The sequence below is a fragment of the Ranitomeya variabilis genome, chromosome 4, assembly GCF_051348905.1.
Source record: "Ranitomeya variabilis isolate aRanVar5 chromosome 4, aRanVar5.hap1, whole genome shotgun sequence".
NCBI lineage: Eukaryota > Metazoa > Chordata > Amphibia > Anura > Dendrobatidae > Ranitomeya > Ranitomeya variabilis.
The window spans coordinates 32766257-32778317 of NC_135235.1; the positions used below are offsets into that span (position 1 = coordinate 32766257).

General features: G+C 50.6%; 1 protein-coding gene across 1 annotated transcript in view; it reads right to left on the reverse strand.

The window, feature by feature from the left end:
• RRP12 (ribosomal RNA processing 12 homolog) overlaps window positions 1-12061 on the reverse strand; it is a 44455-nt gene that overhangs the window by 13650 nt on the left and 18744 nt on the right. Inside the window, exons 22-26 of the mRNA XM_077258290.1 lie at window positions 9818-9898; window positions 9195-9300; window positions 8832-8939; window positions 7739-7896; window positions 165-256 (exon numbers count right to left, since the gene is read on the reverse strand). Coding sequence (XP_077114405.1) covers window positions 165-256; window positions 7739-7896; window positions 8832-8939; window positions 9195-9300; window positions 9818-9898 — 545 coding nt within the window. The remainder of the gene's footprint in view (window positions 1-164; window positions 257-7738; window positions 7897-8831; window positions 8940-9194; window positions 9301-9817; window positions 9899-12061) is intronic.

Consider the following 12061-nt stretch of genomic DNA (forward strand, 5'->3'; position numbering starts at 1 on the left):
AAAAGCAGAGGTTGACTGATCACATCTGTCTCATTGTTTCAGAAATCAGTGGGGACTTCAGTATCTGCACCCCCACAATCAAAACTTCTTGAAAATTTTGGAAAAGTGCCAGTTACACTTTAAGCCTATTCCTTACCATACAAAGCCTCATGCCATCGTCTTACCCAAATTTGCGGATGAACTTTGTGAAGATGTTCTTCAGCTTCACACGGAAATGACGCCGCACGTCCTGGTTTATACTGCCGATGGCTTCCATCTACAGGTTTAATTAAAAGAAATAATTCATTATGTGAAGAAATAAACATTCACTGGAGGGCGATAAGATGGTAAATCAGGACCAAGCACCACCACCATCACAGGTATAGTACCATAGTGGTGATCAACGCTACAGAATGAGAAACCAGTTTTTCTCCTACGCCTCATTGGGGGACACAGGACCATGGGTGTTATGCTGCTGCCACTAGGAGGACACTAAGTAGACAGAAAGATTAACTCCTCCTCTGCAGTATACACCCCTTCACTGGATACAAATTCAACCAGTTCTTGCTTAGTGTCTGTAGGAGGCACTTGGGTCTGTTTTCAGACCCCAACTTTCTTATTTTAGTTTTTAATTTTTATTTTTCTGTAAATTTTTATTTTTTATTTAACGGAGTGAAGGGGGCAACGGATCCTTTTTTATGGGACCCGCTCTCCCCCGAACCAGCAACAGGCGAGCACGGCGAGTATACCTCCCCATCCCTCTCCTGCGACGTATGGCGCACGGAAAGCTTGCGCCGGGGCAACGGTTCCTATACGGTCCCGATTTGACCCCCCTCCCGCCTGCAATAGAGCATTGTGCTCAGGAAAGGCAGCCGGAGTGGAGGATGTGCCGCAAAACCCCTCTGATCATCAAGGATGCCTCACTCTCCATCCCCATCCAGGGTGCATGGATTGAGCTCACATGTGAGAACGGGGAGCACCGCGGCTGTAAGTACATTCCCCCCTGCTCCCCCGTGTGCGGCAGTTATGCGGTCCGGGTCCCTGGGGAGAGGCGCCGCCGACCGGGGGTCGGCGGAGGTTCAGAAAGCTCCGTCGCGGCCGCACATCGCCGGCAGGCCCCAAAAATTTAGTCCCCGGCTTCTTCAGCCGGAGTAGGCCGCAGTGGATAAATCCCTCCCGCGTCCGTAGCTCCGCCCCCTGCTCCGGCGCTTCTCGCCTGGGACGAGAAGCGCCCTCCAAATCTCGGGGGCCATATTTCCAATATTCCACCGCCATATCTCTCCCTGGGGACACAGTCTGGACCGTGGGTAAGCTGCTTCAAGAAGGCTTAACCCCTTCCCAGCGTATACTGCCCGCTCTGTTCCAAAGGCACTATGTCTCAATCCAAGGAGACTAAAAAGGGTAACAAAAAGCACACAGTGTTTTTCACTGTATGTGCCACTTGCAATACGGCCCTGCCCCGTGCCCACAGTAGCCCGCTGTGTGCGGCTTGTACCTTGCCCTCTGTGCAGCCGCCCCTTGCCGCCGCTGGTTCTGTCGCCGATGCCGCAGCCGTCGACCCTGTAGAGCCTAGCCCCCCTGAGTGGGCGGCTTCTCTGTCACGATCTGTGGCTTCCCTAGCCAGGGCAATTGACTCCCTCAGGGGCCCCTCTCCAGGTCGGACCGCGGCGGATTCAGATGACGGTATGGATCCGTCCACCAGCAGGGGGCGTACCCGGTCACTTTCTATTCGGGGATCTAGCAAACGCGTTCACGTTTCATCCCCTGACCATGAGCTAGCGGGCCCTTCAGTGCCTGCAAGCTCTGCTTCCCGGTCCCCTTCCCCAACCTCTGATAACTCTGAATATGAGTCCGACATTTCCTATGTTCAGGACTCCCCCTCCTCCCAAGAGTCTCTCGACTCTCTCATCGAGGCGGTCAACCAGACCCTTAAGGAGGCTCAGGATTCCGTACCGGAACCCGAACACGTGGTGTCTTTCAAACGGATTAAACGTGTTCAAAAGGTTTTTGTCACTCACCCTCACTTTAAGGAGATTGTACAAAAACATAGGGATCACCCAGATAAACGTTTCATGGGACAAAAGTCCATTGAGGCAAAATACCCTTTTTCTCGGGAATTAATCAAGGACTGGCTGCAGTCTCCCTCAGTGGATCCTGCTGTGTCACACCTCGCGTCCAAGACCATCCTGTCTCTTTCGGACGGTTCCTCCGTTAAGAACCCCTCCGATCGCCAGATTGAATATCTGGCTCGTTCTGCCTTCGAGGCCACAGGAGCGTCTCTCTTCCCATCCTTCGCCACCTCCTGGTGGCGAAGGCTATGGTCGCCTGGACCGAGACTCTTTCCTCTACCATCCAAGCCAGTGACTTACATCCAGAAGCCGGCATCCTGGTTAACCAGATAGCGCAGGCCGGAGACTTCATAGTCAACGCCTCTATGGACGCAGCCAATTGCGCTGCACAGGCAGCCGCCAATGCGATCTCCATCAGGAGAGCCCTGTGGCTCAGGGATTGGCGAGCAGATTCGGCTTCCAAGCGTTCTCTAAGAGCCCTGCCTTTCCAGGCTGGTCGGTTATTTGGAGAAAAATTGGACCAAATGATCTCGGATGCTACCGGAGGGAAAAGTAAATTTCTCCCCCAGAAAAAACCTACCCGGCCCTTTCGGTACCAGCAGCAACCTCCTTTTCGGCCTTTTCGGCCCAATGCCAACTGGCCTTCTACGTCCTCTACCTCCGCATCAGGACGAGGTTCGCGCGGTGGCCGAGGCACCCAGGTCTCTTACAGACCTACTCGCAACTGGAGACCCAGGCCTAAACCACCCGGGTCTAAGGGATCCACATCCCATGGATCCTCCGCCCAATGACTCCTTGCAACAGCCGGTGGGCACCAACAAAGTAGGCGGACGCCTGCTCTTCTTCCGCCAAGCCTGGCTCTCAGTCGTCTCCGACGAGTGGGTCAGAGAATTGGTGTCCACCGGATACAAAATAGAATTTTCCTTTCCCCCCCTACGCGCTTCTTCCAGTCTTGCCCTCAAAGGTCAAAAGCCACTGCGTTTCTCCAGGCAATACGGGCACTGAAAAGGGACGGAGTCATCATTCCGGTCCCCCTAGAACAAAGTTTCAAGGGTTTCTATTCGAATCTATTCGTGGTCCCAAAGAAGGACGGATCACTACGTCCGATACTAGACCTAAAGCTACTAAACAGATTCGTAAAAATCCGGCACTTCAGGATGGAGTCCCTCCGTTCTGTGGTCGCGTCTATGGAAACAGGAGAATTCCTGGCATCCATAGACATCAAGGATGCCTACCTGCACATACCAATCTTCCCTCCGCATCAGCAGTTCCTTCGCTTCGCTTTTCGCGGGGAACACTTCCAATTCGTGGCCTTGCCCTTCGGTCTCGCCACCGCTCCCAGAGTCTTCACGAAGGTCATGGCGGCTGCCATGGCCATTCTTCATTCCAGGGGAGTGGTGGTAATTCCGTACCTGGACGACCTACTGATAAAGGGTCCTTCCTACCCAGCGTGCGAAGAGTCCGTCGTTCTCACGGTGGATACTCTTACTCGCCTGGGATGGAAGATAAACTTCGAAAAATCTTCTCCAATTCCGGCTCAACAGATCTCTTTTCTGGGGATGATACTGGACACTTCCTGCGGTCTGGTCATACTCCCTCAAGACAAGGCTTTGGCCTTGCGGCAGGGAGCTCAGAGTCTTTCCCGTCCAGTCTCCCACTCCATTCGTACCAGCATGCGAGTTCTCGGGCAGATGGTAGCTGCCATGGAAGCGGTCCCATTTGCGCAGTTTCACCTCCGTCCCCTGCAGCATGCGCTACTGTCGGCTTGGGATGGCAACCCGTCCTCCCTCGACCGCCGATTCATCCTGCCCCCACGGGTCAGGAAAACCCACAGGTGGTGGACGCTGAAGTCCTCCCTAACCCAGGGAAGGTCCTTTCTCCCAGTACGGTGGCTGGTGGTGACCACCGATGCCAGTCTCATAGGCTGGGGAGCGGTCTTCAACCATCACACAGCCCAGGGGCGGTGGTCCATTCAGGAATCTCGCCTCGCCATCAATATCCTCGAGATTCGAGCTATCCGGCTAGCATTGTTCCAGTTTCACCGCTTTCTGGCAGGTCACCCAGTCAGAATCCAGTCCGACAACGCCACGGCCGTGGCGTACATCAACCGTCAGGGCAGAACCCGCAGCAGGACGGCCATGCTCGAGGTGTCTCACATCCTTCATTGGGCGGAGTCAAACCATTCGCCCATCTCGGCGATCCACATTCCAGGTGTGGAGAATTGGGCGGCGGATTTTCTCAGCCGCCAGGGCCTCGCCGCCGGAGAGTGGTCCCTTCACCCGGAGGTCTTCCAGCAGATTTGCCATCGCTGGGGGACCCCGGATGTGGATCTCATGGCTTCCAGGATGAACAACAAGGTTCCTCAGTTCTTTGCTCGGTCCCTCAACCCACGGGCCCTCGGAGTAGACGCCCTGGTCTTGCCTTGGCGCCAATTCCGCCTCCCGTACATTTTTCCTCCTCTTCCCCTGCTACCGAGGGTCATCAAAAAGATCAGGGCAGAGGGGGTGCCAGTGATTCTCGTCGCGCCAGACTGGCCGCGTCGGGCATGGTACGCCGAACTGGTTCAGCTGGTAGCCGATGTCCCCTGGCGTCTTCCAGATCACGTGGATCTTCTTTCACAGGGCCCGATTTACCACCAGAACTCAGGGGCCCTGTCTTTGACGGCTTGGCCGTTCAGTCCTGGATCCTAGGCCAAGCGGGTTTCACTCCCAAGGTGTCCTCCACCATGATCAGAGCCAGGAAACCTGTTTCCATGCGCAGTTACCACCGTACCTGGCGAATTTTTTTCTCATGGTGTGATGCTCAGGGACGATCTCCTCTATTATTCTCTATTCCTTCCATACTAGAGTTTCTTCAGTCTGGACTAGAGTCGGGACTTGCCCTTAGCTCCCTAAAGTGTCAGGTTTCGGCTTTGTCAGTCCTTTTCCAGAGGAAGATTGCCAATAGGTTGCCGGTGAAAACTTTTTTCCAGGGAGTTTCCCGTGTGGCGCCTCCCTACAAATCGCCCTTGGATCCGTGGGATCTTAATTTGGTTCTCGGAGCTCTTCAGGAGACTCCCTTCGAACCGCTACAGGACGTTTCCTTGACCTTCCTTTCCTGGAAGGTAGTCTTCCTTGTAGCCATTACGTCCATCAGAAGGGTTTCGGAGTTGGCTGCACTCTCCTGCCGCCCTCCCTTTCTAAATTTTCATCCGGACAAGGCGGTATTGAGGACCTCTCCCACCTTTTTGCCCAAGGTTGTCTCTTCTTTTCACCTCAATGAGGAGATTGTTCTGCCTTCGTTCTGCCCGGCACCATCCCATCGTATCGAAAAGGCTCTCCACACTCTTGATGTGGTGAGGGCTCTTCGTCGGTACGTCTCGAGGACGGCTCCCTTCCGCACGTCGGATGTCCTGTTCGTACTTCCAGAGGGGCCCAGGAAGGGTTCCCCCGCTTCAAAGGCCACTCTGGCTAAATGGATTCGATCAGCCATTCAAGAATCCTATCGTGTCAAAGGTGTTCCTATCCCAGAGGGGATCAAGGCCCATTCTACTCGGTCGGTGGGCGCCTCGTGGGCCATTCGGCACCAGGCGTCAGCACAGCAGGTCTGCAAGGCTGCGACGTGGTCCAGTTTGCACACTTTTACCAAGCATTACCACATTCATTCTATCTCTTCTGCAGACGCCGCCCTTGGCAGGCGCATTCTGCAAGCGGCAGTTCCTTAAGCCGTAGGCCAGTGGTACATGGGGTATTAGCATATTGCTCCCCACCCAGGGACTGCTTTTGTACGTCCCATGGTCCTGTGTCCCCCAATGAGGCGTAGGAGAAAGATTTTTGTATACTCACCGTAAAATCTTTTTCTCCGAGACACTCATTGGGGGACACAGCACCCACCCTGTTAGCCTGTTTTTTGGCTTGTTGTTACTTCTTAGTTTTGACATAGGTTGTCTTTGTTCATGCTCCTACTGCTTTACTACCGAACTGGTTGAATTTGTATCCAGTGAAGGGGTGTATACTGCAGAGGAGGAGTTAATCTTTCTGTCTACTTAGTGTCCTCCTAGTGGCAGCAGCATAACACCCATGGTCCTGTGTCCCCCAATGAGTATCTCGGAGAAAAAGATTTTACGGTGAGTATACAAAAATCTCTTTATCTCCTTATTGAAACCGTCCGCTAACTCCCAAAACAAGAGCTGACTGATTAAATAGGTCCACATTGCTGGTCCCTTTTATTCTCAGGTGGGAATCATTTGGTCCCACCTAAATAGAAAGATGAGGCATCTTTCTTTCAAAGGAGCATAAGCATGGTTGGGATTTAGCTTTGCTTTTTCTTCTTTTCTGGTGGAGAACAGTGCGTATTTCAGTCAGAAGAATATAAGCACAGGTGGGGCTTAAACTGCATGGTTCTTGTAGTAGAGGCAGGTGTGGCTTATCTGTTAGAAGGGTGTAAGCATGGGTGGGGCTTAGCCTAGTTCTTCGAGTGGAGAGAGGTGAGGCTTATCTGTTAGAAGGGTATAAGCATGTGTGGGGCTTAGCCTAGTTCTTCGGGTGGAGAGGTGTGGATTATCACTGTCAGAAGGGTATAAGCATGGGTGGGGCTTTGTTTGGTTAGCTCTTCAGGTGGGTAGAGGTGTGGCTTATGTGTCAGACGAGTATAAGCATGGGTGGGGCTTAGTTTGGTTAGCTCTTCAAGTGGATAGGGGTGTGGCTTATCTCGGTTAGAAGGGTATAAGCATGGGTGGAGATTAGCTTGGTTAGATCTTCAGGTGGATAGGGGTGTGGCTTATCTGTTAGAACAGTATAAGCATGGGTGGGGATGAGTTTGCCTAGAACTTGCTCCAAATGGAGACAGATGTAACTTATCAGAGTGAAAAGTGCTTACTAGTGATAAGCGAACATACTCGTTACTCGGGTTTTTTTCAGAGCATGCTCGGGTGTCCGCCGAGTATTTGTAAGTGCTCGGAGATTTAGTTTTCCTTGCAGCAGTTGAATGATTTACATCTATTAGCCAGCTTGATTACACGTGGGGATTCCCTAGCAACCAGGCAACCTCCACATGTACTCAGGCTGGCTAGCAGCTGTAAATCATTCAGCTGCGGCGATGAAAATGAAATCTCAGAGAACTTACAAATACTCGGAGGACACCCGAGCATGCTCGGGAAATCTCGAGTAACGAGTATATTCGCTCATCACTAGTGCTTACACCATCTTGTTTCACATTAGAAACGTCTCTGGGGTTAATAAGTTGAGGATGTAGCCGGCTAAGATGATATCACTATGCAAATTTTGAGGTTTATCTTTTTTTTTTTTTTTTTACTTAGACTGAAAACCACCAGAGCAATTTATTTTCAATGAAGAATGCAGCTCTGAAGCATGAATAATTGTGAATGTGGCCCTAGACTAAAATACAAGCTGTATTTCATGAGTACACACCCTTATCCTTCAAGGTGATTATAATGAAGCTGCACATCATTAGAAGAAAACAAAAAAAAAAACAAAATAAAAGGTCTGTTTTTTTTTTTTTTTCAGAAAGACTTCCACCTCTGTCCTGGTGTTGTAACTTATTCCCATTCAAGTGAGTATAACCGAGTTGTAATACCAGACACGGCCCATGGATAGGAGTGGCGCTGTTTCTGGGTGAACAGCAAACACTTTACTTATTACTGAACATCCCTTTAAATATCATGCTATGCACTACACTACAATATGACTTACCATCATCTGCAGGTGTCTGGACAGAACCTTCAGGTCCATGACAAAGATGATGACTTTAATGAAGCCCAGAGCCGCCTTCACGACCTCCCTCGTTTTAGAGCTTAACAAGAGGCAGACGTTCTGCAGCAACTGCTCAATCACCTCCAGCCCCAGGTGATCTGAAAAAATGAGGAGCGAATTCAGCGACTTATCCACGGGGTTCTCTCTCCTCTCTCTCCTCCATTCTACCAGTGTTAGAGCTTGCAGGAGGGAAGAGAAGGGGGTTGTAGCAGATGTGCAGTGGAGAGGTGGAAATTATCTACAGTCTCAAGGAGGGAAGAAACAAACAACTATAGAGGAGGAGGAGGAGGAAAGCACAAGAAGAGGAAACAAAGTTCTAGTCTGCTTTTTTATTTGTTTTTTATGATGTACACTGTATGGTAAAAAAAAAAAAGTTGTATTTGCAGCATACATCATTACGACTGCAGCAATGCTAGTTATTTATAACACTATATTTAGCTTTTCTTTTAACGTATTTGGCCATACTAGGGAATGCAATCACTTCATCATTGATATTCTGCACTACAATGTAAGTGTAAAACTAACAGACGTAATCCTCAATTGTATTACAGGATCTGCAGTGGGGAGGGAGCAAGATCCCCCCCCCCCCCCCAGTGGGGAAGACCAAGGCAGCAACATCCCCCTCCCCCAGTGGGGAAGACCAAGGCAGCAAGATCCCCCTCCCCCAGTGGGGAAGACCAAGGGAGCACGATCCCCCCAGTGGGGAAGACCAAGGGAGCACGATCCCCCCCAGTGGGGAAGACCAAGGGAGCACGATCCCCCCCAGTGGGGAAGACCAAGGGAGCACGATCCCCCCAGTGGGGAAGACCAAGGGAGCACGATCCCCCCAGTGGGGAAGACCAAGGGAGCACGATCCCCCCCAGTGGGGGTGACCGAAGGAGCCGGATTCCCCCAGTGGGGTCAACAGAGAGCTCTCCCCCCTCCATCCACGATCACTATCAAGAACAGCATCTGAGGGATTAAACAGTTGGGATCGGAGCCACTTCTGATCTCCGCTACTGCAGCAGAATCTCAGCTATAATAAAACACCTACTTTTGAATTCAAACAGCAGTCTTGTGAGGGTGAGAACTGTGCAGGTAATCATGGTGACTGAACCAGTCAGTCCGGCATAGACAACCGTTAGGTATTGATCCAGGGCCACTGTAAGAAGAAAGCAAAATGCAATCAGAATATCAGTACTCAGCGCCCCATAATAATCTGCTGGCTTAAGCTGCAGCAGACTGATGTTACACTATAAACTTTGCATCATGACATGTCCATTCGAATATCACATCTCCATTACAGTAAGATGCAGAATAAATATTTTTTTGCCGAAACCTACAAACTACTAATGTTCTAGTGATTAGTTTTTGGTCTTCATACATTTAATCATGGCCACATAAGGATATTGCTTACCTGCTGGATCACTGACGAAACGCAGGAAGGCATGACCTATCTCCGCCAGGAGGGTATAAGCGTTCTTCCTTGCTCCCACAGATGCTTCCTTAGTACAAATCATTACCTTATAATAAAAAAAAAAACTGCATTAAATCCCCCACAAAAAATGTTTATTTATTGCAAATTCTAATCTCTATAATAATGCACCGGCAAAGGCCGTCATTTACTGTTCTGCATAAAGAGAACGTAGGAAAGTACAGCGGATGCATCACTGCATTCAGTAAGGCATTCACAACCACTAAAAGGAGTTATTAAGGCATGCTCTTTATGGATCTTTTTCCAAGAAAGCAGAAACTCAATGCCCGCCTAAAGGCATGCTCTTTATGGATGGTTTCCCAAAAATGCAGGAAATTCAATGCCGCTGAAAAGCATGCTCTTTATGGATCTTTTACAAAAAGGCAGGAAAACTCAATGCTGCCAATAAAATCCAGTATTTCTATCAAACTGGAGACTGCTATAGGACCACAACATGCAATAAAGCAGAAAGTCTTCTGATATGGCCGAACGTGGAAGGTGTCAGATTCAGGACAATGTACAATAAAGCTGCTGTGCCCACACATGTAGGCAGCATGACCCCCTACCTCCGGGATAATGGACGTCATGAATTCTTCATGGTCGGCCGTCAGCTGTTTGACAATGTGTATCAGGCACTTCAGACGCGGCTGCAAAACAAGAAGGAAAAAAAGCAAAAAGATAAAGTTTAGAGTCAAATTCCCTGCTGGGTGATCTCCATTATTAACTCTCGTTTTCAGTACACAGGACCAGAGCTGAAACAATCACCTCTTGACAGGATTCAGAAATAATTGCAACTCGTTCTTATGTTCTGGTAGTAAAAGTTCTCAATTATTGCATCGCGAGTGACAGCTGTAATAAGCCTCCGACAAAAAATAGCTGTCAAGGAGCTGCAGACCGGAGGATAAGAGAGTCATTAACATTCATTTCTCCTGAAATTAAGTCCTGAAGTTTAGAAAGGAAAAAACGAACACCAATGTAGTCATAGAAGTCATGCGAGGATCAGAGGGGTCGGCGAGGATCAGAGGGGTCGGCGAGGATCAGAGGGGTCGGCGAGGATCAGAGGGGTCGGCGAGGATCAGAGGGGTCGGCGAGGATCAGAGGGGTCGGCGAGGATCAGAGGGGTCGGCGAGGATCAGAGGGGTCGGCGAGGATCAGAGGGGTCGGCGAGGATCAGAGAGGTCGGCGAGGATCAGAGAGGTCGGCGAGGATCAGAGAGGTCGGCGAGGATCAGAGAGGTCGGCGAGGATCAGAGAGGTCGGCGAGGATCAGAGAGGTCGGCGAGGATCAGAGAGGTCGGCGAGGATCAGAGAGGTCGGCGAGGATCAGAGAGGTCGGCGAGGATCAGAGAGGTCGGCGAGGATCAGAGAGGTCGGCGAGGATCAGAGAGGTCGGCGAGGATCAGAGAGGTCTGCGAGGATCAGAGAGGTCTGCGAGGATCAGAGAGGTCTGCGAGGATCAGAGAGGTCTGCGAGGATCAGAGAGGTCTGCAACCTCCTCATCTGCCGCCAACATCCAAACCAGGAGGGACACACGTGGGAGCAAAATCAGCTGCAGAAAACTCTTAAGCTCCAGTGCTGTGGCGCAGCGTGGGATGGCGGGGAAAGTGAGTTATTTTATGACCCGAGCCCCCTCCACCAGTCCAGTATTACGCCCTGAACCCCCGAGCACAAATAGTGATTTAAGAAAATACTGATGTAACGAGGAGTTTTCATTCTAGTTTTTTCTGCTTTTTGTAGAATATACCTGCATTGCTATCATACATTGTTTTCTTTTATTACAACACTTTTTTATTACCTTCAACCCTTCACGACCGATGAAGTATATTTAAGTCATCAGCCGTGTCCCTGCCTTTAATGAGGGCTCACATGCATCTTTCCCGGCACTTGGAGGCAGATGTAATAAGCCATTAAGTGCTTAACAGCCGTGGGTGGATCTGAGATCCACCCACGGATGTTAACCAGTTAAATGCCGCTGTCAATCACCAACAGCGGTACTCAACACATGCAGACAAGAAGCATGTCATTGATTCACCGCCCCCATCACGTGATTGTGGGGCGCCAATGGGTTGAACATGACACCCAGGAGTCTGCTGAAGACCCTCGTACCTGTAATCACAAACCTACTGTGAATGAAGGCTCTTGGCCGGCATTCTAAGGAGATCATGGTTTCTGCTATATATAGAGCTGGAGCCCTGTTATGTGCCACACAGGTGATCGGATGATCGCAGCTTCAAGTCTTTTAAAGAGACTATTAAATAGAGTAAAAAAAGTTTAAAAAAATATAAAAATGGTTCAAATCATTTGCCCTATAAAAAAAAAAATACACATTTGGTATCTCAGAGTACAGAAATGCCTGATCAAAATAAAAAAATTAATCTACCGTATTTTTCGGACTACAAGACGCACTTTTTCCCCCCAAAAAAGGGGGGAAAATGGGGGGTGCGTCTAATAGTCGAAATGCATGCTTACCCGTGGCGGCAGAGGTGCGGTGGCAGAGGTGCGGCGGCAGACGTGCGGAGATGAGGAGGCGCAGTGAGCGGGGTCCCTTTCCCCGGTGAGGTGATGCAGCAGCCCGGTAAGCAGCAGAGCCAGGTGAATCCTGTTGTCATCGGTGGTGGCGGCCATCTTCCGGGGGCCGCGCGTGCGCAGATGAAGCGCTCTGCTTCCCGGGGCTTCAGGAAAATGGCCGCGGGATGCCGCGCGTGCGCAGATGGGGATCGCGGCGGCCATTTTTCTGAAGTTCTTAGCTTCAGGAAAATGGCCGCGCGATCTCCATCTGCGCACGCGCGGCCTCCTGCGGCCATTTTCCTG